Raw genomic sequence first — 27859 nt, forward strand, 5'->3', positions numbered from 1 at the left:
TATACACTTTTTAAAAAATAAATCGTTTTCTAAATCTTCTTTATCTTGCAATTTGCAGAAAATTTCTTGATTTTCTTTATCAGTTTAAATGGCTATTAAAGGCGTCTGAAAGCAGCACAAAAAAGTGATGCTGATCCCTTAAAAGCAAAGCAAAACTTATTTAAAAGTATGTTGTACACCCTAGATCACATTGCAGTTAAGAAAAAGTACCAACTATAGAAAGTACCAAAACGTCTTCCAAAAGTCTGTTTATTACATCAGCTGAAAAATAATATATGCACTAGACTGACGTTCATTTTAACCGCTTGATTTTAGCATTTGAATCATTTGAAAACACAGATGACTAGTTGATAAAACATGTGAGGAGCATGAGTGTTGTCTTGTGGTCTTTGGGTGTTACGTTGCTGAAACGTCACGTCGTTTTTTTCATAAAGCCGGGCTGTGATTGGCTGTGCTCGTTTAAAGCCCGGCTCGTCGGTTGTGATTGGTTCTCAGGGTTTCCGTTCAACAGTTAGAGTCTGCGCAGTAGGCGCAGCGCTGAAATTCAAATTTGAACAGTTGTTTTCGTGCTGCAGAGAGAAGAGGAACCGAAAAGACAGAGGAGAAGCTGAGAGGCTTATTACGCCCTGTTTGTGTACACATACTGGTGTACAAACCCTCAAAAATACAGCGTTGTTGAAATATTGCTCGGTCAGAGATAAACTGTCCAACATGGACCCGTTTACTGAGGTAAGTCAGTGAGCTAACTTTACCATTAGCTAACGTTTGATATGTAACGTTATCGCGAGGTTGATTCTGCTAATGCTAACCTGCCAAACGTTAACATTGCTTTTTAAATTTTATAGATATTTGTAGTTAACGGTAAGACTGGACACCAAATTTTGTATTTCGTATACATAGTACTGACGGAAGCTAATGTTAGCATATAGAAATGTGTGAAAACAATGAAAACATGTCACGTGTCGTTTCTTTGTCTTGTCAGTTGTCAGAAACCACAAATCTAAGATAAAAAAAAAAAAATTAGTGTCATAGTCTCCCAACGGCTCGGTTAACTACATAATGTTTTAGGTTTTCACATGTTTGACAAGTTGTTAAGCAATTTAACCAGACTTCTGACTGCTCAGGTACTGCTATTAGACTTTGAAGTTCAAACTGAAATTTTGGGGCAGTCTTTGTGACAGGGCTAAGGTTTACTTTGGGTATGATATGTGCTATGTTAGTCAATCTGCCTTGCCTTGTAGTGCAATGTACTATAATACCCCACTCTTACTTCTCTAAACCAAAATCACACCACCATGCTTTATAATGAAACGTTGGTCTAATGAAACTGCTTTGTCTCCATTTAAGGAGATGGTATGTGTCAGCACTGGAAATTCTCCAACACTTGGCTCTCTTTGCCTTTCATGCATAAAAAAACTAGAAATGATTCACATCTAAAAACAGTTCTTGTTAATCCAGTTAACCGCGCCAACAGAGTGTGAAATTTCAAATCCAGCAACCAAGAGCAGGAGTGGCTCATTCCCGAGGAATGCTTGTTAAATATGACCTCAGGTTTTTTCCACACAGCCTGGAGAAATTGTGCAGGCGGTGCAGTGCAGCTGCAGGAATGTGTTTGGGCCTGCAAACTTAACGCGCAGTACAGTAAATCAGATTGTGTGACAAGGGCAAGGGAAGGGAATGTCGTGTGAAGAAAAGAGGAAAAGAGGGCAAGCAAACAGAGGGCTTTTTATCTCTAGTGGAGAAGGACTGTTAGGCTGTTGTGCTGCCTGTTATAAAGTAGCACATAACAAGATAGACAATGATGTGTGCCTTGTTCCGCATTTGCACTGACAGATATCCAGAGGTTATCTGGGAAGATGGGGAATCAGAATCAATTTTCAGCCTATATGAAAAAGCCAGACTTATTCCAAGTCTTAAAGCAACAGGGGTGTAATTATGAAGAGGTCTGAGTCTCAGATTCTGTTTCACAACATAGACATCATCATCATCATCTGCAACATCAATGGCACTTCAGGTTAATGGATAATTATCTGAAAATGAGATGTATGGCTTGCTGCCAGATAAACTTAGGTTTCTTTAAAGAGGTCCACAGTTTAGGTAATGCACTTCTTTATTTTTTTCCAAGAGTTAGATGAGGCAATTGATACAGCTCTCCTGTGCAATAACAATGAAGCTAAAACTGCAAGGCAACCAACCTATTGGTTGGGTTATCCTCATTAATACTAGTTCATGCAATGTGTGGTCTGCCCAACGCCCAAACATAAATGGTTGTTATTGTTAAATTTATGTTGATAAAATTTCCCTTACGGAAATAATTTCCAACAACCAACATCTCTATAACATCTCTATATATGTTACTGCAATACTCAAAATATCACAAAATGTTTAAAATTACATTAATATTGTATCCACTGAAGTGGTTGGATAATATCCTATCGTGGGGCCTCTGGTAATTTTCCACCCCTCTGTAAGTACTGACATTCGACTTGCTGTGGGAGCACTCGTTCGCTGCAAGAATGCACAGAAAACACATTTATAGTTTTAAGGAAAACTCAAAGGGGGATGGACATAACAAAAGCAACACCTGTGTGAAGATATAATGCAATTCTATGCAATAGCCTTGCTTAAAATAATACCTTAGTGCAGCTTATAATGGAACATACTAAGACTGTCAATTCTTCAGTAATTTAGTTTGCGGTTGTATTGTTCCTGTAAAAGAAAACATTGTACAGATGGTGATTTTATTCTGTCCATCCTCTGTATGTATACAGTAGCCTGTGGAGTAAGAGTTTAACTTTGGTTTTTTTTTGTTTTTTTTGTCAAAACAGAAACTGTTGGAGCGAACTCGGGCTCGCAGAGAAAACCTGCAGAAGAAAATGGCAGAGAGACCAAATGCAGCGAACAGACAGATGGTCAAAAGGCCCAGAGAGCCGCTGGCCGACACTAATAGTGTGATCAGTGAGCCAGCCATTGAGAAAGGTATGGACATAATTGTTAGTTTTCTTTATGCTGAGACTCGTCTTTTCAGTTTGACCATTGAGTTGGAGCTCTACTCTGCTTATATTTGCCCATCACTTCCTCCCAGCTCCACAGGTGTCCTCCAAGCCTTCTCCGTCCAAGCGCAGGTGCTCAGAGGAAAATGTCCAGCCTGCAGTTGGTGAGGAGAACCAGGAGCCAATGATGACACGGACTACGGCTCCTGTGCTCTCAGATCCTCCCACAGACAAGAAGCCCCCAGTGGGGCCTGCCAGCATTCGAAAGACCTTGTCCCTGGAGAAGACTGCTAACCGGCCTGCTATCCAGTCTCAGCCAGGGCAGCTGAGAACTGCACAGCCAGAGCCAGAGAAGATGGCTGTCACCCCTGCTCCTGATCCTCCAAGCAGCAGAGAAGCAGAGAAGAAGGAGCCTGTCAGTTTAGCCCTGCAGAGCAACAAGGAGGACTTGATGGAAGACCCAGCTCCATCTGCTGCAGGCATGAAGTCTCGTCTGCAGAGGCTGGCAGTGCAGAGAAAGTGTTGGGATGGCGATGGTAGGAATATTTTGTGTGCAGTGTGAAATCATTTTGTTTGCTGTTTACCTTTTTAGCTCAAAATTTAAAAGAATTTTAAGACACAATCCACTATCAAGGTGTAAACAAAAGAGAAACTTCATGCTAAAATAAAGAAACTAGTGTCTTAGTTATAAAGTTTGCGCCAGCCCAAATAAACCAGACTTCCCACGGATCCTTAAAAAGACTAATAAGGCTAAAGATGCTCAGACATGCAAAGAAGGATTCTTATGAATCTTATTTTTCTGGCATTGCACAGTAAAATCAAGCCTCTTGCATTAACATCACCAAAAAGTCATGTTATGTTACAATAAATATTCAGGCGAAATTCACCTTAACCTTAAGTGAAACATGTTGGTTCATGTTTTCTTTTAATTTTTTATTTTAAAATTGGTTTTAAATAGTCTTCGACAGTCTTAAATCCATTTTGCCTTAAGCTCTACAAACCCTGATAAACATATTGCCACCTTTTCAGACACTTCTGATGCAGTTCCTGACTGCACTCCCCTGTCCCTGTTGAAGAGACAAGCTGAGGTCCAGCCGCCCCCCGACCCCACCCCATCCTCAGGAACTCCACTGGGGAGGAGAGGCAGACTCGCCAACCTCGCTGCCACCATTGGATCCTGGGAAGATGACTTAAGCCATGCTAACATTCCCAAAGAGAATACAAAGGAGAAGCCTGGTACGGCCGTTCCCAAATTACAAGTCAGAGATGCTACTGTGGCTGCCAGCACTAAACCAAGTGCTGCTGGCCATGTGGTGGCCAGTTCAACTGCAAGCAGCAAGTTCACACCCAGCTCTCAGGTAGATTCACCTTGCATTGTCTTGCTCTTCTGCCTAAGCAGTTATGGCTGTCTGATTTTATATGAGCTATCTACTTTTGGATGCTTTTTTTATTTGATCTAATGTGCCATTTCTGATTTAGAGGACCCCCAAAAGAACTTAGATGCTTTAATTCTTAGCTCACAAGAACATGATGCTTGTGGCTGCATTAAAGTAAAAATCTCAGACATCTCATTTTCCTTCTCTTTGGTAGCACGTACAGAGATAAGTGGTAATTGCAGTGTGTTTATTGGCAGATGAAGGCTTGAAACCAGGCTGGTTGCTTTGTTTTTTTTTTTATAGGTTTGTTTCATTTTTCCTGCAGCTGGTGAGATGAAAGGGTTACCACAGCACTGTGTGCATGTTTTGATGATTGTGGGACAGCAGATTATTAATTAATGACCGTGCACCGCTTGTGATGTTTATCTGGCAACGTCACTCTCATCAAGTTCCTAATATCGCAAATGCAAGGACTTTCATCCCCTTGGTCATAGGCTCATTCAGTATTGTGTTATCTCATTTGACGAAGTGACTTAGGGGTCAAGTTCAATATTTTCAACCTGGACCCTGTATTTTATGTTTCTGTTTCTAAATGACTAATAAGAGCAAAAGTTTTTGAAATTGGTACATTACTGAGCAAGACTGCTGCAGACAGCAGTAAAACAGGCTACGATGTAACCACTTGGGGCATTTTCTCATCGTCAGTAATTTCACTGAAGGTTTTGTTTTTGCCGCTGACAGACTCAGATTATTTTTTGTAAATATCTGAAAGTCTATGGAAAGTTTCCCTACATAGATAGACCTTGTTTAAAATTAAGATCCTTTTCGTTTAACCAGAAATGGCCCTAAAATTGCTATCGCCAAACACACTAGAGTTTAATTAAAAAGCAGTGTTTTTATCATTGTACAAAACATTTCATTCAAAGTCAACAGAAATATAATTAAACTCATAAAAACATCTTAAAACTGGTCCAACAATTAGCAATTCTGGTGTGGTCAAAATTAACCATTTATTCACCTGATTAGATGTAAAAAATACAGTATGCTGCCTTAATACATGTTTAAGCTACTGTTTATTTGAATGGAGTCTGGAGTGTTTGGAGATAATAATTTCTTGGCTGTTTACTCCCTAACAAAAAGGTCTGTCTCTGTTGAGATCTTTTATTGTAAATTGTTAGACACAGAATAATTATCTGAGCCTGTCAGTGGCAAAAGCAAGTACTTTCATTCAACAGAAATCTATGTTGCAAAAATTCCCAGAGTGGCTAAATTGCAGCCTGAGCAGCGGTTTTGCACAATACTGGACCAATTTGAAAAAAAATTGTTCCCCTCCTTGAAAACATGGGAAATAGAGTCAGGGTTTAAAAAAAAACAAACAAAACCCTTAATTTATTAAATTATTACTTTACATGAATGCAAACATTTATCTTGTGAATGTCCTGGAATATTTTTATGCTAAATTACTGTGTGATTACATGTAGATGTAATAATTCCATCAGAAAAGAAAATTAATTGGCTTTTTTTAATGTAAAAATCTAAATATTAGCTTGTTCCACCTTTTCAGATGTGGGAATTTACTGGGTTTATGTAATGGATTATGGTAAACGGGATATCTTTGGCTTTTGAAATGTTGGTCTGACAAAACATTTGTACGGTGTACAGTGTATCGGACATTACCATGAGAGACAAAGCAGCCCCATCACTGATTTCAGTGTGGCTACTGTGTTGGCACAGCAGGGGTCTCGATGCGGAGCGCTCTTTGATGCACTGCAACATCATTCAACAACACAATACATTGGCTGCCCTGTTAATTGTAGCAACATACCCCTACCAGTGCAGCAGCTTGCATACTGGTTTAGCACTGAATGCCCAGTTAGACCACTGGGACGCCAAAACTTATTTTTAAATATTCTTTGTAAATAAAGGAGCTGTTCTATGTCTATTCAGCAGGCTTTGAATTCTCCAGCAAAGTCAAGCCGAGTGGTTTTCCCGAGCCCACAGAAGGCTGAAACTCCAGCAGCCAGGCCAGCACTTCAGTCAGTAACAAGTTCTGAGAAGAATTTCAACCACGGGATGACCTCCCCCTCCAGTCCCCAGAAGAGCTCCATCCAGGGAACGACCTTCCCATCCAGTCCTCAGAAGGCCGGCCCCTCATCCTCAACATCAGTCCCTCAAAGCCCCCTGAGGAATCAGGCCCTCTCCAGGGGCCTCAACCCCACCTCCAGCCCCCAGAAGCCAGAACTTCGTGCCAAGCCCACCATTGCTGAACCATCCGTCGCACAGGAGAAGGCCACAGCTGGAGCACCTGGTGAGTCATGATGCAGTTTATTTGAATTTGTTTACAAAAACAAAAAAAACAGCTAACTATGGAGTGACGATCCAGTTCTTCATTGGCAGCCTTTTGCATATTTTCTTTCGTAAAAGTGGTAAAAAACACGAGATGTGCTGTGTCCAGGTTACTGAATTACTTGAATTGACCCTCTTGTCCTTTGTCAATCAACCTTTTTTTTTTTCAACTATACAGCAGGTGCCGCGCCCAAATAACTAATTTGTTGTGTTTTGATTTGACATGTTTTTAGAAAGAATTACAACTCTATTTTCAGTTTACACCCAACCTAATATTTTAAATTATTTGCACAAGCCAGTAATATTACATCTAGGTTTGAATCATGTTTGACATTTTGGTTAGTTTCCTGCACGTTTTAAAAAAATAGGGTATTTTTTTCATTATTCCCAATAGGTGTAAAATCTTTTCTGGAGCGATTTGGAGAGAGGTGCCAGGAGCGTACCAACCAGGGCTCCCCTGCAGGGGGCACACCCCACCCCAAGACTCCCACTGTAACTCCATCATCAGTCACCCCAAACACCAGACTGGTACAGGAGAGGCTCAGAGCTGCCCAAGCTGCAAACACGTCCACCGCTGATCTCACCCAAAGACAGAAGCTGGTAGATTACTGTTATCGTGTATCCCCTTATTGTAGCAATCATTTAGTTTGATATCACAATAGTAAAATGAGATTTTTTAAAAAAATCCCTTCATTTTAGGAGCGAGAGTCTGAGCTGGCTAAGATCCGCAGTCGCTTCCAGAAGGGAAACAATATGTGGATAAACAAAGATGAAGCTGCAGAAACCAATAAGACCACAGAGATCAAGGTTGGCCAGCAAACATCTGACACACAAATGACAAAATTATGTTTGGCATCTCACAATATACTCATGTCTTTTTAGCATGTGTGGGATTATATTTGATAAATATTGTGCTTTTTAGGAACAGCTTGACAAGCCTGCGAAGGTTGATGTTGCCCCATGTGAGCCGAAGGATGAACCCACAGCACACTCTACTGAGAGCACAGACACACCCACAAAACACACTCCTTCAGGTATTCAGTTACATTTTTGTTTCGTTGAGTGATCAGTTACTAGCATTGGCATTTCTTTCACCTGTTACATTCTCTCCACATGAAAGCTTTAAGCTTTTTAGATAAAAAGTCAGGAATTACCGTCATAATGCATGTTCCCAAATGAAAAACTCATGATGCTGGCAAAACTGCTACAACTCACTAGATGAAGCTACAGGCTGTGTTTTATATACAAAAGTTTGGAGGAAGAGTGTTCCTGCTGCAAGATTTCAGAGACTTTATAAATTAGCGTCATGGGATATCATCCTTATTCATTTGCCCCTTTTACACTCCCTGAATATTGCGCTGTTATGCCGTCTTGCTGTTTCATATAAAAGGTACAAACTTAAACCTGGGAGTGGAGATAGTGCTGTATAAAAGGGAGAGCCAACAGTATAGGACTGTGGATGGATGTGTCACTGTTTACTGTTGATCAGAAATCTTAAAATCAGCTCAATATTGTTGCATTATAGATACTGAGATATTTGGTAAAAATGCTGTAATGTTTGATTTTTATTTGCTTAGGTTGCAAGATACATTTGTGCTTAGTCTTCAAAGTTTTTTGTCAGTTTGTATGAAGTAGATGTTTGATACTTTAAAAACTGCCATCAGTTAAATTCCCCCTCTAATTTTTTTATATTGTTCAAGACCTACATGCAACCTTATGGTGCGCAGATATCTAAAGCTGTAGCTCTAAAGTTTTAACTAAGAAGTTTTTTTTTTTTTTTTCCTTTACTTGAACGTGTTAGCCAGCTCTAAAATTCTAGTTGGTTGGAAGATGTTTTAGCAAGCGGGGTATTCGGTGACAAGGACAATATCCATACCTATCTATCAATGCAATCTCTGGTACTTATATAGTTCAGTTGTTGCTGAACTCCATCAGTAAATCAAGTCAAATTAAATTCAAAAGATGGCTTTGAATGCCAAAGGTCTTTAGTCTGCACATGCTAATTTGAACCTAAATTGTGAAAGCTAGATGTGTCTGTTATCTTAAATGTTGATAAAAGTGGGAAAATATAATGTTTACTAACATAGATTATATTGAATAACAGGTGACAGGTTGCTGGTCTCGCCTCCAGCCTCAACCTCCAGTCCTCTGAGAGTTGCTACCTGTGCTATAGAGAAAACAACTGATGAAACCCCGCAAGAAGAGGAGGTGGTCAGTGAGAGAGAGATGAATGTAGACCAGTCCATCAACTCTGCAGTTATTAACGAGCTGTTTGATGGAGTCCTGGAGCAGAGTGATGATGATGATGATGACGAGGAGGATGAGGAGGAAGATGGTCTGAATATCTCCTCCATGTCCCTCCTCACTCCACTAGCAGAGACTGTGGCTGCTGTGGTGAAGAGTCCAGAGAGGAGAATGATGGTAGGCACCAAAATGATGTTCTTTCTACAACTTAGATTGACTTAACATGGCAAGAAACAGCTTAACAGTGACATACCTTCATGTCTTTTGTGCAGACGTCAACACCTGCCAGCTCGTTCATTGTTAAGAGCAACACTCCAGACGATGTTTCCAGACCACGCAACTTCCAGAGAACTAACATGACGCGCACTGCCTCCTCAGATAGTATTGAGGCATTAGACGGGGACCACAAACTGCCATATAGGTAAGTGCTCACATTTTATTACACTGGGATGAATTAAAGTTGGCTGCCCTCCCTGTTGCATAATTATGTATCCTAAATATCTGTTTCTGGTCCCGTTTGTGCTAGCATTGATGCATATAGGTCCACCAGGGTGAAAGAGACCGAGAGACCCAATGTGAAACAGGTGATTGTGAGAAAAGAGGATGTCTCTCACAGAGCAGAGGAACCCAGAGGATCCAGTCTCTTCAGTATCAAACAGAGGACGAAGGTTTGGAATAAATACTTGTAACTTTGATTCATGCTAGATCAAAGTAGAAGTGTGATGTTTTTATATGAACTCTTAGGACTTGAGTCATGTACATATACACAACTCTCTTCTCACAGCAAGCCTTACTATTACTCTGCTGTATGTTTCTGTAGATTCTGACAAATGAGATGAACCTGCAGCAGACAGTCATTCATCAGGCCAGTCAGGCACTCAACTGCTGCACAGATGAAGAGCACGGCAAAGGATCCCAGGTGGAGGCTGAAGCAGAGAGGCTGCTGCTGGTGGCAAGTGAGTTTAGACAGACAAATAGTCAGCCAGTACTCAGCACACTTGTATATGGTTTAAGAAGTTATTTAAGCTTTATATATTTATTATATCTATATTTATTCAAGCTATTCTTCAGAATGCCTTACTATCTTTTCTTTATTTAAATTTCAAGACTGCAGTTCATTTTGGGGTTTCAAGTTAGATTAAAACTTTTGCGCTGAGATGATGATGTACTTACAGTGTAGGCACCTTTAGTGTAGCCTTCGCCATAGCCTGATGTGCACCTCCAAAAAAACGTAACGGTGCGGCGACATGGACCTCCTGTTAATTTTTTAAACCATTTCCCTCAGTGGAAATGAAGCTTTTAATTGGCTTTTATTTCACAGATAAGAAACAATAAATTGTGAAGACGGTAAAGTGTGTGATTTATCCTGGCTGCATATGTGTAGAGGAAAAGTCTGCTAGCCTGCTAACACTTAAACATACATATGCATGATGAGAACTAACTTAAGTTGAAGAAACCATCTTTGGGGAGGATGTTGTCCATTTTTATTCTGCAGTCAGGTGCAAAGGCTCATTGACATCTGCCTTACCACATTACCACCACCGCCAGTGTAAATATATATATTAAAGCACCTGTATGTAGGATTGGGGCACTTCCAGTTGTATCAAAACTTGACTCTCTGTCCTTTTGACCTTAGCGGAGAGGAGGGAAGCGTTGAAGGCAGAGCTGGACCGTCTGAAAGGAGACCCAACAGGCCAGAAAAAGGCCTCTGCAGCCCCAGAACCTACCGGCATGTCTGCCTCCAAAGGCTCCATCACCCTGCAGGAGCTGCGTCTGCCTCTCAAGGCAGACTTTGTTTGCTCCATTGCAAACAAGCCAGGTAGGCTCAAAATGCATATAACCACAGTGATTTACAGCAGAACCCCACTATTGTTCAACATTATCTCAAGACTCTCAGTATTATACGTCAACATTTCAGTCTTCTTGCTGTGTCTTTACTGTGAGTTTTGAAAAGACTGCTATTACATTAATATTAGAAATCAAAGTAAGGAAGACGGCCTTTCTCTAAATTTAGTCCTTGTAACTGAGTGTTTATTTCAGTATCAGAAGAAGACTCCGAATCTAATCTGTGTCATCTGTCCTGATCATTTCAGAGTCGACCAAACATTCGTTCTTCATGATGATTCGTGCTGGAGCAGAGAACACTGTGGCCACACCATTAGCCAGCACACACCGCGGCCTGAGTGGGGACACCTTGGCTTTCCCTACCAAGTTTACCATGTAAATCCTGCGCTCCTGCTAATATAAAGAATGTATATTATTTGACACTTAATGCTTTGTGTGGCTGTGTTATTAAAACATGTACTTGTCATATTCAATTTAATAAGCCTTTATTGAACAGAAAGGTTTAATCAAAAAACTTGATTGTTCTTGATTGCTGAATAGTAACGACTCTTTCTCTTCACTTTCAGATCTGATGTTTCCAGTGACTTTGAAATTGACATTGAGGTCTATAGCTTGGTGAGTGTCACATCATGGTTTATTAAAATAACGATGCTCTGACCACGTATTAATAATATTAGTATTATTAATATAATAGTATTGTATTTACTGGTCTTTACACCTTTTACACACATTACAGTTATGTTAGTTGGGCATTAATTTCCTCTGTTTTCCAGATCTGCTGTCAAAACACATTTTAATGTCTAGGAAAAATCTGCAGGTTCTTTGCAGATCCGTGCATGATTTTTGCATTCACATATTGCTCTAAAGACATTAGGAAAAGTGCTTTGCAATTAATTAAGTATCATCAACCAGAGGATATTTCTTTTCTTTTCTCCCCTGGTTTATCTTTTTATGTCTGTATATTTGGATATTTTTGCATTGTAAAGCAAATTTTGGTAACTGGTTATCAAATGTTATAGTACTGAACTGCTGTCTAAAATTACTGACAACTGAGTCATTACAATTTTGTGCATTTGCTGATGACATCATTAGGTGCAGAAGCGTGATGTTTGCAGTGACAAGAAGAAGAAACCCAGCAAGTCAAAGGTGAGTCTTTTATTTTCCAAATGGAAAACACATTGTCAGTTACTGATGTAGCATGCTTTAACACTCAGTATGTACGTGTGTGTGTGTGTGTGTGTGTGTGTGTGTCCAGTCAATATGGAAACAGCTTCATGAGGCCCATGATTTGTGTATGCCGGTATGAACAGTTTCTGTCTTAAATCCCCTCACATGTTGGTGGGTGTGCACAGTGTGGGCAGACCTAATCTGAACAATGTCACTGTTTTTTTACACAGCTCCAGGTATCGTTTTATTTAATGGAGAAAAATGCTAACCGGCCGGCATCAGATATATCCTCCAGACACGCGCTGTCACTCACATATCTCCTATTGAATTAATTTTATCTTTTATCTTTCAGGCTATCACTCCAAAGAGATTCCTCGCCATCACTGTAAGTGTTTCCACTGTCAAACAAAACTTTCTTCCCTGTGTTTTTATAACAGAATGTGTCTTACTTCTCTGCTTGTGTTTTATTTTTTTTAATTGCTGATTTTATTTCTTGTCTTGCAGAAAAGTGGCCAGACGCCAGGTATGTCAAAATATGAAATCAGTCAAAATTATTTGCTTGTTGAGTTGAACGTAATGATGCCTTTCTCATTGCACAAAAAGCTTTAATGATGCAGTAAATGCAGGTCACTAGATGTTAATTTTGTTTAAAGGGATAGTCTAGGATTGATTAACGCACTTCAATAAATTTGTGAGACCTGTAAGAACAAATGTGAAAACTGAAGCAGCAGAAGCAGATATTTCATTTTTATTCTCTAGTATAGGTGAAGCTCCAAAACCGCTTAATCCCCAACTTGATTACAGCCACTGAGCCTTGTAAAAGCCCAAGCTGTTTGAAACTTTGCATTCCTACTGTGTAACGCATGCTTCCTGTCATGAATTTGTACTCAAGCCAAAGCTAATGACATCATCAGGGTTGTTTTCACAAATTTGACAAAAAAGAATAATAATAATTATTATTTAACTATTTTTACTGGCTGAGTGGTTCTCTTTAGGACAAGTAATCTTGATGTTTTTCTATGAGGTGTTCATGATGTCATTCTTTTTGTGTGTGTAGTTGTCGCCAGTCCAGGAGGCCCAAACGCTGTTCGCACCAGTAACTTTGTCCTGGTGGGATCACACAAGCTCAACCTGTCCTCTATCGGGAAAAATAAATTTCCTCTGGAGAAGGTACAGAAGCCGTTAATGTCATTGTTTCATGATATCCTCGTGTCCTTTTCCATATTCACACTTTTAGTGCCCTTAAGTTTCCCTCTTAATTCTGCATTCAATATATCTCTGGATTTTTCTCAAGTAGCGTTGCAGCTTTCCAATATTTTAGTATTTGAGTATTTCATCAATTCAAGCATCTATCATTTGAGTAATAAAAACTCTTACTTTTATGAAAGATAGGGTTCCCACGGTTATAAAAAAAAATTGGACAAGTCATGGAATTGGGAAAAAAAAATCATTGAAAGCTTTGGGAAATTCATGGAATTTTGTTGTGCATAATGAAATTCATTTTTGCAGTAACTTGTGGAGATAACTTTCCACGTAATGCAACGTAACAGTCAATTTATTTTCTGTAAGTTGGCTGTTTACATAACAGAGCCTGTATATGTGTTGACATAGGACTGCAGAATATATCGATTCAGCATTGACATTGGGATGTGCAGGAGCAGTCACATCGAAGGACGTGCAATGCCTAACTAATCTGCTGCTGTCTAGGGCACCAAAATGGCTAGAGACGGCCCTGTCTGAAGACACACTACCCAGGCTGCACTGCATGTGTGGTGGCAATGGCTCACTTGGATCATTGTCGTGTATTTGTGTGAGGCCGTTACAGAGACTCACAGTAACTCTGTTTGGTCTCATGGGACAGTCGTTCTCCCTGTGCACTCATTCACCAAACACGATATCTTTCTTTTAGATCAAATGTGAAGGAAGTGAAAGAGAGCTTCTCAGTGACATGTTTCATACCAAGGTTACTATTTTCTATTGTACGCTTCTTTGTTTTTGTTTGTGTGGAACAAGGGTGAACACACTAACAAAGAATATTCCTAAATTCAATGTTGCACTAACATAATCAGCTCAATCTGACCACAGATCTGTTCTCTTTTTGTCTGTCTTTGTTCTGACAGGCGCATTTAAGCAACTGTTGTTAACCATCTTAAAAGAAACTAACCTAATTTGTTTAACTATACCTTCTAATGCTTTTAAATGGTGAATGTGATATTCGAAGTTTTCATGAAGTGTCTGTACGTTGGATTCAAGGTGCCGTTCTTGTGCCCTCTGGAGGGCCACATCTACCTCAAGATGCAGTGTGAAGTTGGCTCAAAAGTGGAGGAGAAGGGCTTCCTGGTGAGTGCAAACAGATCAGACATCGACACAGATTAACTCATGCTTACGAGGCTGGCAGTGATTTTCTGATGCTATTTCCCAATTTTGTAATTTTAATCCTCCCCCTCAAGACTATGTTTGAAGATGTCAGTGGATTCGGAGCGTGGCACAGGAGGTGGTGTGTTTTGTCAGGATACTGCATCTCCTACTGGACCTACCCCGATGATGAGAAACGCAAGGTAACTGAGCTCGTCTACAGCAAAACAGTCATTATAAAGCTAAAATTATGTAGCTATGTGACTTTACAGGTCATGCTATTTAACACTTGCCACCTTCAGGTAAACAATGATCCAGGCAAAACACACACATTCCACTTTCCCACTGAACGTTACTGATGAAATGGCCATTATGGCTGACTGCATGAGCATCTGCATCCAGTCCAACTTGCACACCTCTATGTTGACATGGGTGAGGCTGTGCATGGCGGTCCACTGAGTGTGTGTTCACACCAGGGGAGTCAAAGCAAATGAGAAATATGGTTTGTGTTGGAAAGTGTTTAGTTGTGTGGTTGTGCTAAGAGCACCTCGAAGGAGTTGGATATTTAGTTTTTCTGGTAAGTTCATTTTGTTTTTATGGTTTTAAGCCTGATTTTTTTTTTCTAGCGAAAATCCTCCTCTCATCTAAATTTTGTCACTTCTGGCTCCAAAAATCTAAGATGGTGATGGCGACACATACCAATGGGTGATGTCACGGTGGCTCCGTCCAGTATTTTATGCAATCTGTGCTTATTATTTTTTGAAATGGCTGGGTTATTTTTTTTTACTGTATTTAGAGCTAACTGCTCGTCCTCTTTTCTAGTTCATTTGGGAAAATCAGTTTGGTTCTTCACACAGTCACACCATAACAATAGCCATTCTGTGTAATAACATACTTTCTTTTTTGTGCAACAACAAATAGTTCATTTCTACCTTAGTTTAAAGTATTTCTCAGCCCTTTGTTTATTCATTGTTTGTGTGACTCATAGTTTATTGGTTTGTGTCATTGTTTATATTTTGAATATTTGCACTGTTTCATAGATGGCACTTTCAAATTTTGATGTACTTGTTTAATGACAATAAAGGCTTCCTGTGCTATTCTCTAATGTTTGAAGCAAGGGGCACCCATTATATTGAATAATTAACATATAGGAGGGAGGCCCTGTGATATCTTTTTTATGAGAAGCACAATTGTGCTGTGGTGGACAAAATGTAATGGTGACAGTCTTTCTAAATTATTTTAAACATATCTTAGGTGTTTATGTACTGACACCTGACCGAGTTAAGCATGTTATGTCTCTGTTGCCTCTTTGTTAAACCCCCCCCCCTTTTTTTTCTTTCTTCCTCTGTTAGAATCCCATTGGTCGAGTCAATCTGGCTAACTGCACCAGTAAGAAGGTGGAACCAGCCAACAGAGAGTTTTGTGCCAGACCCAACACATTTGAGCTCATCACAGTCCGTCCACAAAGAGAGGATGACAAAGAAACGCTGGTCAGCCAGTGCAAAAATACTATGTGTGTCACCAAGTAAGTTCTTGCCATTTATATGTATGCATATGATTACATGTATAAATATATTTTAAAAGCCTCTCGATACAGGGTTCCCAAGGTCATGGAAAACCTGGAAAAATCATGGAATTAGTAAAATTCATTGAAAGCCTTGGGAAAAATCATGGGATTTTTTGTGTGTGTAATGAAATAATTGTAACCATCTATGTAATGTAACACAATGGCAAATTAATCTTCTGTAAGTTAGCCATTAACATAACATATGTCTCTTTTGCTCCAACTGCATTATATATCATTTTAGCATCAACAATGTGACACATAATAGTTGCAGTGGAAAAGGTGCAATGACAAGTAAGGCAAATTAACGTAAACAACTTATTTGCTGCTTGATACAAAGGAAAAACCCACACGGTTCTCATTGTCCATGAGTAATACAGGCCAAACCTTCCCCTTTAAAACACTCCTGTTTTTGTGTGTAATAGTACCTTAAACGGGCCAGCAAGTGCTGCAGACACAATGAAGCACGTGCTCTTCTGAAATGGGAATTTTATTATGCATCCTGAAAAGTTTAGAAATTTTGTTGATAAAAATGTGTGGGAACCCTGTCTATAAGTAACAAAGACCCTGCTTTGCTTTGCTAAATATGATTTTTCTCTGTGCAGAAACTGGCTGAGTGCAGACACTAAGGATGAGAGGAATTTGTGGATGAAGAAACTGAACCAGATTTTGGTGGATCTGCGAATGTGGCAACCAGACGCCTGTTACAGGCCGCTGTAATTACCGCACTCTGTCACTACCAGCCCTTCTATCTTTTGGACTGTCAATATCAGTGACACATGCAATTATAAAGTGCAATACAGTGTAAGAATTGTTTTACTGGTGGATATTATCCAGGAGATAAGTAATCAAACGCGCAAATTATAGATCAGAGGAGAATTAATAAAGCCATACGTTTAAAACATTACAGTACAGTATTTTATGTAGGAGTCGGGGTTCGGCACTATTTTTTTTTAATACATTTCCAGACAGGTCTGATACTTTAATCTTTTGGGGTATTGTTGAGTTGCTGTTTTTCACGTTGACGCCAATATTTAGTGTTCTTGACACATAATGCATGGCTTTAAATTATTTGGTTTCAAAGCTGAAATTACTATATTTGATAGTGTTGGAATAACAGATGAATACTAATTTGAAACACCACAGTTCTGTCACATTTTTCCTGCATGACAGCACAGAACAATACTTATACTTTTGGTAAGTTTTTACTTTATATATATATAAATATTAGCTTTTATAACTTGTGGCAGGACATTCATGTGGTTTTCTTAAATTGTCACGCACAGCTTTTTGATACCAGTTATACACCAGCTTTTATTCTGTTTATAATGTTTGTTCAGTGTTTATGTAATTATTTCAGTGTGGGAGTTCAAGTTTTGGAGAACTGGGGCGGTAAAGTCTGTTACACATTCTACATTACAACCCGTCCAACACTCATTTTTAAATACATTCATAACAAAATTGTTTCAATAAGGGTCCCATTTTAAATACAGCAGAATTGTGACCAACAGATTAACAATTCAGAAGACTTTACAGCATAAACATAAAGTTGTTGCGCTGTCTGGTGGACAAACTATGTAACAGCGGCACCGTTTGTAAATTAAACAAATTTTATCGCAGTTCAGTACTTATGGCATACATGCTGATAGCTATACATATATGTCAAGATATTGGCCTGCTTATTTATCAGTCAGCCTTATATTATATTTAATGTTTTAAAGTAACAATGTCTGCACAAAGGACGCTATTTTGTTTCATATTGGCTTTTTCTGTGTATGTAGTAATTACTATTGAAACTTGTGTTCTATTGGTCTACTTCAAGTCAGTCTTAAAGGAATATTTTTGCCCCCCAAATTTTAATTTGTGTATCAATTACTTGCTGCGTCTTACCTTTATTGTGATGAAAACATTTCTTTTACATGATTTCATGATGAATGGAGAATCCAAAAAAGGTGAACATTTTTCGTAAATTGAAGTAATCAGGGTCCGCATTAAACAACAGCAAAACCATATCAATATAGTTGGAATATAGTATGTTGTAACATTTTGAGAGAAAATGCATGTGTTTGGGAAGTATTAAGCATACAACTGGATAAAGGAGACTAGGATTATACTGCACTAGTTGTGTCAGAGTTTGTAAAGAGATGTTTTTTTGCTGTTGTTAAATGCAGACCCCTATTACCTAATTTCTTAAATTTATTCATCTTTTATGGATTCTCCATTTACCGTGGAGGTATGCAAGAAAAACCAAGTTTCATTCATGAATTTAAATTTAATGCGCTACGAGTAAGTACAAATATATACAAATGGCCATTTTGGTGGCAAGTTATTTCTGTAAAGGCAGCAGTTGGTCTTTTTTGTTGTGTTTTAAGGAGGTTAATTCTTTTGTTTTTAGTTCACCAGTAATATCTGAAGTATGCTGTGTTGCAGCAGATGATGCGACTGCAAATATTTGGGACCCTTTTTTTCCCCCTCACACCCCTTGTGTTGCTTGTGTTGAGTGTCTAACAGACTTTACAGTCACCCCTCAGATGTTTGTAAACACAATTTCCTATTAACAGATTTTCACCTTAATGCAAGTAAAAGACGAAGCCTTTTCATCATGTTGATAAAAAACTCAGACTACACCCGATGTATTGTTTCTGCATACATACATTTTCATCATGACAAATACTAGCAAACAGGAGATATGTTAATAATTTCAGTAGTTACTTAACAGATTTCAGTTCTTCAGTTTGTCAGGCATTTGTGGATCTGAGACAATAAATGCCTGCTTTGACCAAAATGGACCAGGTTACTAATGCTGAAGTTCCTTCTCTCATGTTATTGAAATGTAACATTAAATGGAGTTTACAATGGGTTTTGAGAGCTATGAGATATTTAAATGCCATAGTGTCTTTGATGTAGTAGAAACTGAAAGTGATGATCTTCGCTATATTTCATCCAGTTAATCTATCCAGTTACCTCCCCCAGTTGATCCTTTGGAAGTTTCTACCAGTTTTTCCCTGTTAAAGGGTTTTTTGGGGGGAGTTTTTCCATATTTGCTGTCAGGGTCCAGGCACAGAGGGATGTCGTATGTTGTAAAACCCTCCAGATTGAATTGTGATTTGTGATACTAGACTTTGTAGATCAAATTGGAATTAATTTAAATGTACTATTTTTACAGTCCTTTGGGACATGCTTTGTGATTTGGCTACAATGAACTTTGACTCGACTGATCTGTAAAGCACTTTGGGTTGCTGGTGGCTATGGAATGTGCCATATAAATAAATTTGTCTTGCCTTATCGTTATAACGGTAACTAAAAAGCGAACAGGCCTTGTTCGAAACCTCAAGGATCACAAACAGAGTATTAAAACTGTGGTTGGGAGATTCTGGGCGTGGCCTGTAAAATGTAAAGACAGCTCCAGCAGGACAGTGTGTCAAAGTCTGACAGTGACCATGAGCAGCTGTGTTAAATAAAACATAACTGGAAGGGGAAACAGACTTTGATGCAAGGGTGGGAAAGCTGCTTACATGTAATGCCAGGAGGTGCTGGACGTGGCAGGTTTGTCTGAGTTGCTCAGCTAGTAATCAAACAGCAGCAGGTAGTATCGATGTAGATTGGTAATGTGATCATGCATTTTATACATCTTTTGCAGTGATGTTTTTTCTCAATATGAACAGGTAAAATATCTACAAACAAAATAATTTAAGACAAATGACAGACAGTTTGACTTCTTGTCTTGTATCTCTTATAGTTTTTGTTCCTATAAGCATGGACAAAACATGGTGAAACAGGCATTACACATAGCCTTTGGTCAGGTGAGCATGGAGGACTGCAAAGCAGCAACTGTCTTCTTCTGAGGATCTAGGTATGTTTGCTCATCTCCCTTTCATGCGTCTGTCTTTGAATGTTTTCCTGTGTATTGGGGTCCATTTTGGCAAAAATGAATTTTTTTGGTTAAGGTCTTAGGTTTAATTTCTCATTGTATCTGCTTCAGGATGTCTGCAGGTCTTTTGAAAAGTTAGATTCATTTTATGAATTTTAATATTGAAAGAATGTATGTATTTGAATGTATTTAAAAACATTTAATTTAATTGTCTTGATAACTGTAGACACTCTGCTGCCTAAAACTAAATGTTGCTCAGGACTTTTTTTTTTACAGCCAGCACTGGATCCTTGAACATTTGACACCAAAGGCACTCTTACACCTCTGTCCCCACCTGTGCAAGTTTGTTGACATGTTCTGCCAGTGCCACCAATGTGTCAGCTGCCCACTTGCATCTTGATCCTCTTGATATCACCTGTGCCTTTAACCTTTTCATTGCTGGAGTCTCTGAACATCATCACAACCCTGCAAACCCCCTGGTTGCTGTTTGTTGTTGCTCCTCGATAAAGCCACCTGTTTAAATCTACTTTTATTTCAAAAGATGGTGGCGTTATCCCCTCCTTCCAAAATGTAACTGGATTTTGATCCACACCTTGTTTGCCAGACCCCATGGTGTGTTTGGATTCATTGCCTCCGACTTTCTCAGGACTATCAGGTCCTCCTCAGTGATCGCGGCATGATGTTCCATTTTTTTTGCGGCCTGCTCCCTTGAGAAACTTTGAGTCCACTAAAAAACATTGTTTGATGTTGTGAACCTAGTGTCTTGCATGAGATACCATGCCTGACTGAGAGAAAGGTACGCTGCTGAAATGGTTGATGCATCAACCTGATGTACCTACTAATGGAGTCTTGCTGACCCTCGTTATTTCCTACTGAGCCATAAAATTCACAAAGAATCGTGTTGAGCTGAGTTGCAAAATCCACATCAAGTTTTGTCCTTTTCAGATAGTCCTGGAAACACCTGACAGCCTTCATTGGGAAGTACTCTGATCATTCCTGGACATTTCAAATTGATTGAGCTCTCCATTTGATATTGCCCCAAATCTCTATTTTCTCTCTGTTTTTAATTCCTCTCATCCTCTTCCAACCATTCATCAAAACTGAGACTGACAATAAATCAAAACTGGCAACAAACCAATCCATTTTGTATCAATATTTCAGCTGTTTCTTGCTCCAGCTCTGGCAGTTAAGCTACAACGTTGCCATGGATATGATGGACTAATCTTTTTAGTACTACATGTTGTATTATGAATACATTTGATACATGACAGGTGGTGTTAATGAAAAGGCACTTGATTCACCTAACAGGGCTTTGGGAGGTACACTAAATTGAAAAAGGTTGGGGACCAGTGGACCGGTGTGAGGTCAATAGCATGTCCAGATGTTTTTTTTTACTACAGTGGCCCAAGTGGGGCTCTGACGTATGCAGGGGTGGCATGAAGTGCGAGTGCTGCTGCGGGCATACGCGTCAACATAGCTTTAATTTACCTTTTTTTTTTCTCCACTGTCCATGCCTACTTTAATTACTAACATTGCAGTGTATTACATTGCTGTTTATAGTTTAGTTCAAAAGATAAATATACGACCAATCACAACACAACAGAGTGACACCACACAAATTCGAACTTAAGCTTACACACTTGAAGAAGTTGTTCCTTCAAAAGTAAATAGTATGATAGAAAGTATGAAGTGCCAACAAAATCAAAGTGCCAAAAAATACAAAAACAAAAAGTCCTGTGAGAGCAAACTTTTTAATAGTTATACCAATTTATTTGTAATATTAGTCAGGTTAGACATCACTCTGGCACATTACTGTCTCTCAGGTTTAGGACTGAATTGCTCTAATGAATGAAAATTCAGTTTACTTGTCAACATTTCAAACTGACTTGGCAGATAGCCAATTATAATGGGGGTGGCACCTGGGGTAGCCAATCAGATTTCAGGGGGGGCCGTGCCACCCCAGGCCGCTCCCTAGACAGGCCCCTGTGTGAAGTGTAAACTGGCTTAATAGTCTCTCATTGTAAAGAGCTCATCCTGTCAAACTACTGCAACAAAACAGGTAAGGTACTCCTTTTCATCATACACTGTAAAGAATAACCAATTAACTCCGTCTCCATTTCCTTTGTAAAGCTATCCATCTTCCACAGCTATGCAATGTGTGGTATCTGGGCTTCGTTTGGCTGTGATGAATGCTGTCAGTTCAGTGCATCATTGCCATGAAGATCGCTCACAGGGGCCCTGATGCCTTCCGCTTTGAGAGCGTCGATGGCCTCACCAACTGCTGTTTTGGCTTCCACCGGTTGGCTATTGTGGACCAGCTGTTTGGCATGCAACCCTTACGCATCAAGAAGTTTCCTTTCTTGTGGCTTTGCTACAACGGAGAGATTTACAACCATCTTCTGGTAAGACCAATTACAACTGACTTTGGAAAATACAAATATAATTGAAACCACTTTGCCTAGCTCACACAACTTAGGCTCAACAACATGGCAAAATCTTATTTTAATAAAAAAAACAAGTATTTTGGTCTACATGCAAATAAAAAAATCTTTGAGGGAGAATGCTAGGAGTTAAAAAAAATGTTATGGGGCAGTGTGAATCACTAAACCGGCAGAAAAAACTGATCCTTGTGCTCCACAGGTGTTAAATTTATTTTTTGTAATTAAATGTAGAAAGATAATAATATAGAATGGCTCTTGTCCATCTATTGGTCTGTCCAGCAATCATCATCAGCCTTGCTTTTTTTGCAGCTTAGTCTCTGGGAAATAGATGAAATCACCAGAAACTGAATACCACATTATTTGATGGTGGCATAAGTATGATATGCAGTACGACATAATTATGTAGAGGACATTAAAAAAAAAAAGTCATAGCTGTGATTTAGTTTCACACAGTACACAAAGTGCGGTCTCCCAGGTGAAAGTGCTTGTTGACACGCCCACCGCCACAACCTCTTTCCTACAAGGACTCCCTTTGCTATTTATGCTGTTTATGGGGTCATAACATTAACCACCACCCAGTGCCAGATGGTGTCGAACTAGGGAATTTATTCGTCCACCATGAAAGAGATCCTAATTGAATTTTTTATTGGCATTGGTTCTGTGGTGCTGGCGCCTAATTTCTACTCAGTGCGTGCCGTCACCATGTACTGCAGCATTAACAGATTGCAGTCATTTCACATACATCAGGTTGCACTTTCAAATAGATAGACTTTCTATTTAATGCGACTAGCAGGCCAGACCTCCAAATTTTCATCAACACACTAACATTATGTTGTAACATGCTTACATTTAAAAAAAAAAAAAAAACACTCTAATAAATTTATAGTGCAGCACCTGGTGTATCGTTAATGACAGTTCTTTGACCTCTAATGAAATAATTGTGTTTTCCTTTTCAGCTGAGGAAGCACTTTGACTTTGATCACCAGACTCAAGTGGATGGTGAGATTTTGCTCCATCTGTATGACCGCTTTGGCATCCAGGAGATGGCGTCTCTGCTGGATGGCGTCTTCGCTTTTATTCTGCTGGACACCGCCAACAGAAAAGTCTTTTTTGGGAAGAGATACGTACGGAGTCCGGCCTTTGTTCAAACTCCTCACAGACGATGGATTTCTTGCAGTCTGCTCAGAGGCCAAAGGTAATGGGATAGTTTATTACTTCTCCAGCAGTTCAGGGTATGTAGTGATGTGTTTGATATCCATTATTAAGTCACTGTTATTCTGTTCTCAGGCCTTACAGACCTTGTTCACTCCAAAACCCAAAATGTCAGCATTGTTACCTTTCCTCCTGGGCACTTTGAGGTCTTTGATTTGAAGCAGAACGGCAAAGTTCAGTCCATCCGAATGGAGCAGTTTCACTGCTGCACAAAAGAGCCCGCTCATGCCAAATACGACACTGTGGAGAGATTGCCGTCAAGTATGCAGCTGTTGATTGTTAACTAATGTAAATGTAGTCATTTGGAAATCATTTATTATTAACTCTTCAATATGAATGTTATAAAACTGATGTATCCACAGGTTTTGATGAAGAAGTAAAAAGCAACATCAGAACACTGTTTGAAAATGCTGTGAGGAAACGTCTCATGGCTCACAGGAGAATTGGTTGTCTTCTGTCAGGTATATTTTATTTCACAGTCACAGAAAGTATTTATAGTCTATTTCTGTGATGCTTAATCGTGATCAACAGTCACGTTGTGTGCTCTTCAGGTGGTCTGGACTCCAGTTTGGTTGCTGCTACACTGGTGAAGTTGGCCAAGGACGAGAAGCTGCAGTATCCCATCCAGACATTTTCAGTCGGGTCAGAGGACAGTCCAGACGTCATAGCTGCTCGCAAGGTCAGTTCCTTTTAAAAATAAGATAAACACATATTAAATCAAAATAAAGGTAGAGGATGTATATTCAAAGGGAACTTCAAAGCACAAATAACAATGCAACACATAATTGAAAGCACAAGGAAACTGCATGTGAAGGAGCAACATTATCACACAGTACAAATGTTATCAATACTGATGCCTGCCGTGGTTTTTAAATTTATATTTATCTGGCATTTTAAATCTCCTAAAACATTTAAACATCACACAGCTGACGCTGTGACACATCGCTGCTATTGTTTTCACATGGTGCATCTCACTCATGATGACCCTTTAAAAAGTGACAAAAAGTCTGATTTAAATTTTTGGCTTGTATCCTTTGTTTCGTGCATGAGCGTGCGCACCTTTGATGAATGCTAACATAACTTTTGTTTGTTTACAGCAAAACTTTGCGCCTTCAAATTAAATTATTTTGACTCTTTGTTCATCAGGTAGCGGCACATATTGGGAGTGAACATCATGAGGTGAACTTTACTGTTGAGGAAGGTATCAGAGCAGTGGAGAAAGTCATTTTCCACCTAGAGACCTACGACATGAGCAACATACATGCCGCTGTTGGTGAGTGTTAAAATAAAAGTGATATTCTTGCTAAAGAAATGTTTAAAACCATTTAAAAGCAGAACTTCCTGAGTATTTTTTTCATTTTGGTGACCTTTGTTGTTGCAGGGATGTTCTTAGTTTCCATGTACATCAAGGAGAAGACAGACAGTGTGGTAATCTACAGTGGAGAGGGTTCAGATGAGCTGACTCAGGGATACAGTTATTTCCACATGGTGAGAACAGAAGTCCACACTGGACTGAAAGAAGAGGCAAAATGAGTGCAGCAAGTTTGCTGCACTAGATATAAACATTGAGGGAGGGAGTCTTAGAGGTCAGGGTGGGGATGACAGCAGTTGTCCCATAATCCTGTTGACAAACAAATAAACAAACTTTACTGAAAGCATAACCTCCTTGGTGGTGGTAATCAGTGGCTCAAAGACAGAAGTCAATCTAAAAAAAAAAATCAGTTTTCTTATTCGATTGGATTATGTGAACTGCATATATTATAATCCTCACATGTAGAAAAAAAACCTGGCTGAGCTTTGTTCATTGTGCTTGGGCAGCATTGCAAGTCTGTTCTTGCCTGAAAAGGTGTCAATGCTTTTAATTTGATTTGACACTGGATCTAGTTAGGGCCCTTACCATTTTTGCATTGGCCACCCACATGTTTTAGGCACACAAGAGGAGTTCTAGTTGGCTGCAATATGCAACATCACCACTACATGCCCCATAAATCCTACACACTAAACCCTAAACAAAATCAACCAAACCTCACAGATATGAGTTGCTGACAGTGTTTTATTCTGCCTTCAGGCTCCAACTCCCAAAGTAGCTGCAGAGGACAGTGTTCGACTGTTGAAGGAACTGTACCTGTTTGATGTCCTCCGTGCTGATCGCACCACTGCTGCACATGGGTACTTGTTTCAGTTATTGTTTCTTTCAGCAGTGTCATTATGTATGCATTTAAACTATCATTTAGCGTCATGACACCATTATTTTTGAAATATGGAGGAATAATGTTTTGGATAGGCTTTGCCAATTGTATACCAGGGTTAAATTTTTAAATTTTGTCAAGTAATTTCCACTCATACTAAATGATTTCAACAAAATAATTAACTTTCTGAACCTCTGGTGTCTCTCCCTGCAGAGATTTAGGGTCATTTAGCTGCCAGTTAATGTATATGCTTCCCTCCAACCCCAAAACAATTCTGTGATTAACCTAACGATTCAATGCTACTCATTAAATACAACAATCTGGTTATTAAGTAAAAGTTCATGTTTAATAGATATCACACAAAATGTTATGGATGATCAAAGAAGAGGTTCGTTTAAAAACAGGAGATTGCAAAATTAGTCGGAATAAAAAAATGAGCCAGATTTGGTTAAATTCAAATTTTGCAAAGAAAAAAAAATACTTATCTCAAACTAATTTGTTCTTGTGTTTCAGGCTGGAGGTCAGAGTGCCATTCCTTGATCACAGATTCACAGCATACTACCTTTCTTTGTCTGAGGAGATGAGGATTCCTAAGGTTTTGTAATGTTATTGTTTGTTGTCTGTGCATAAAGATGTAATTTGAAAAAAGAAATATGACTTTGCAACAGTGCCGCATGCTCTGTGTACCCAGGGAGGAGTGGAGAAATACCTTCTGCGTGACTCTTTTCGAGGTCTGAATTTGATCCCTGATGAGATTCTGTGGAGGAAGAAAGTACCCTTCGGTAATGGTCTGATGTTGCCTGAGAAGTTCTGGTACAACCACCTGCAGGAGCGCTTAGAATCTTTGGTATGTATGTGAGTAAAAAAGGAAGTAGTATAAAGAATAAAACTCTACTTCAGGGCACAGGTTAGAGTTATGAACGGGTCAAACAAACATAGGGTTTTTCCCCAGTAGATGAGTGCTTGTGTCCTGTTTGAAATCAAGTGAACTACAAGTTATTTAAATGTATGTTCTCACCATGTTAAGCTACGTAACTTTACATTAAGTATACAGCATGACAACACACAGCCATGTTTGCCATGTTTAATCCTAACCTACTTAACTTTGCGTTACGAACGCAACTTTACGTTAAATACGTGACACAACTTCAAACCATTTTTCTTTTGCTATCTAACCTTACTTGCCTAACTAACCAACGTAACTTCGTGTTAAGTAAGTTACTTTAGTTAAATACCTAACGTGACAATGCCCAACTATAGGCTTAAACCTAACACACAAAACTTCACATTAAGTACATAACTTTACCTGAAGTACATAAAGCGAAGGCGCCATATGTGGGGTGCTAATTTGTTCAACATCATACCAACTGTTGTATGTGCATTTTCATAAGATATCATACCAAGTGCTGTATAAGGGTATGCTGGCTTAAACGTTTAAATTTTATGCACATATTTTTTCTTTTGATGGTTGAAATCTCAAATCCACATATAGGACATAATGATATTTTATCAAATGTATTTATCGTGTGTTTCCAGTAATGTATGTGTGCATACCAAAAACCAACATAATTGATAACATCTTAGATATATTGTACCTTATGTACCATAAACTATGACCTGCGTTCTAACTTATCTCAGGTGAATGATGACCAGATGGAGAACGCTCACAAGAGGTTCCCTCACAACCCGCCATGCTCCAAAGAGGCATTTTATTTCAGACAGATGTTTGAAAAGCATTACCCAGGCCGAGCTGAGTGGCTCCCCCATTTCTGGATGCCACGGTGGATCAACGGTTTTGATGCTCAGTAAAGGCAGGGTCACATCTTTATCGCATGTGACTGTGTATACGCCCTCATCTGAGGGCGTATAGTTGTCCAAGGATATTCTGGTTGTCTGCACATTCATGGACAGCTTTGTGAAAAATACCCTACTTAGAAAAAGTATATGGACACAAAAACAGCACACCTTTTATGCCTCTTTCCCACTGTGCAAAAAACCCACTAACATCTGGGTTTCTGATGCAGTAGGAAAGTCTTCAGTCTAAATCGACACCTGCGCCAAATGACTCTGCAGTAGTGTCGCCTCCAGCTTGGATCGGCAATAATGGAAACATGCTCATTTTAGCCCCCTTACTGGCAAGATGTAATGATCTGCCACTGCTTATAACCCTCTGTCTCCTCCTAAGCAGCGCTCAAAAATGAATCCAATTTAATCTGCACTGAGTTTAAACAAGAGACTAAATTTTATATAAACAGA

The 27859-nt window shown here is 39.3% G+C and overlaps 1 protein-coding gene and 1 pseudogene across 2 annotated transcripts; both read left to right on the top strand.

Moving 5' to 3' along the window:
* The first annotated feature begins 573 nt into the window (after positions 1-573).
* Positions 574-18675, top strand: anln (anillin, actin binding protein). Of its 2 annotated transcripts, none has more exons than XM_042506730.1 (23): positions 574-729; positions 2829-2979; positions 3086-3529; positions 4023-4351; positions 6317-6677; positions 7110-7315; positions 7415-7522; positions 7638-7749; positions 8820-9136; positions 9232-9380; positions 9486-9627; positions 9780-9915; positions 10596-10778; positions 11053-11179; positions 11371-11419; positions 11897-11950; positions 12324-12356; positions 12476-12494; positions 13029-13141; positions 14225-14311; positions 14422-14529; positions 15679-15851; positions 16496-18675. In XM_042506730.1, the coding sequence occupies exons 1-23, from the start codon at positions 712-714 to the stop codon at positions 16608-16610; spliced, it is 3534 nt and encodes a 1177-aa protein (XP_042362664.1). In that variant the 5' UTR covers positions 574-711; the 3' UTR covers positions 16611-18675. The 2 variants fall into 2 exon arrangements, with proteins under 2 accessions (XP_042362664.1, XP_042362665.1); XM_042506731.1 differs by having other exon boundaries at positions 6320-6677.
* Positions 18676-21915: 3240 nt separating this feature from the next.
* On the top strand, positions 21916-27412 carry LOC121958160 (annotated as a pseudogene).
* Positions 27413-27859: the final 447 nt, after the last annotated feature.

The sequence above is a fragment of the Plectropomus leopardus genome, chromosome 18 (genome assembly GCF_008729295.1).
Source record: "Plectropomus leopardus isolate mb chromosome 18, YSFRI_Pleo_2.0, whole genome shotgun sequence".
Classification (NCBI taxonomy): domain Eukaryota; kingdom Metazoa; phylum Chordata; class Actinopteri; order Perciformes; family Serranidae; genus Plectropomus; species Plectropomus leopardus.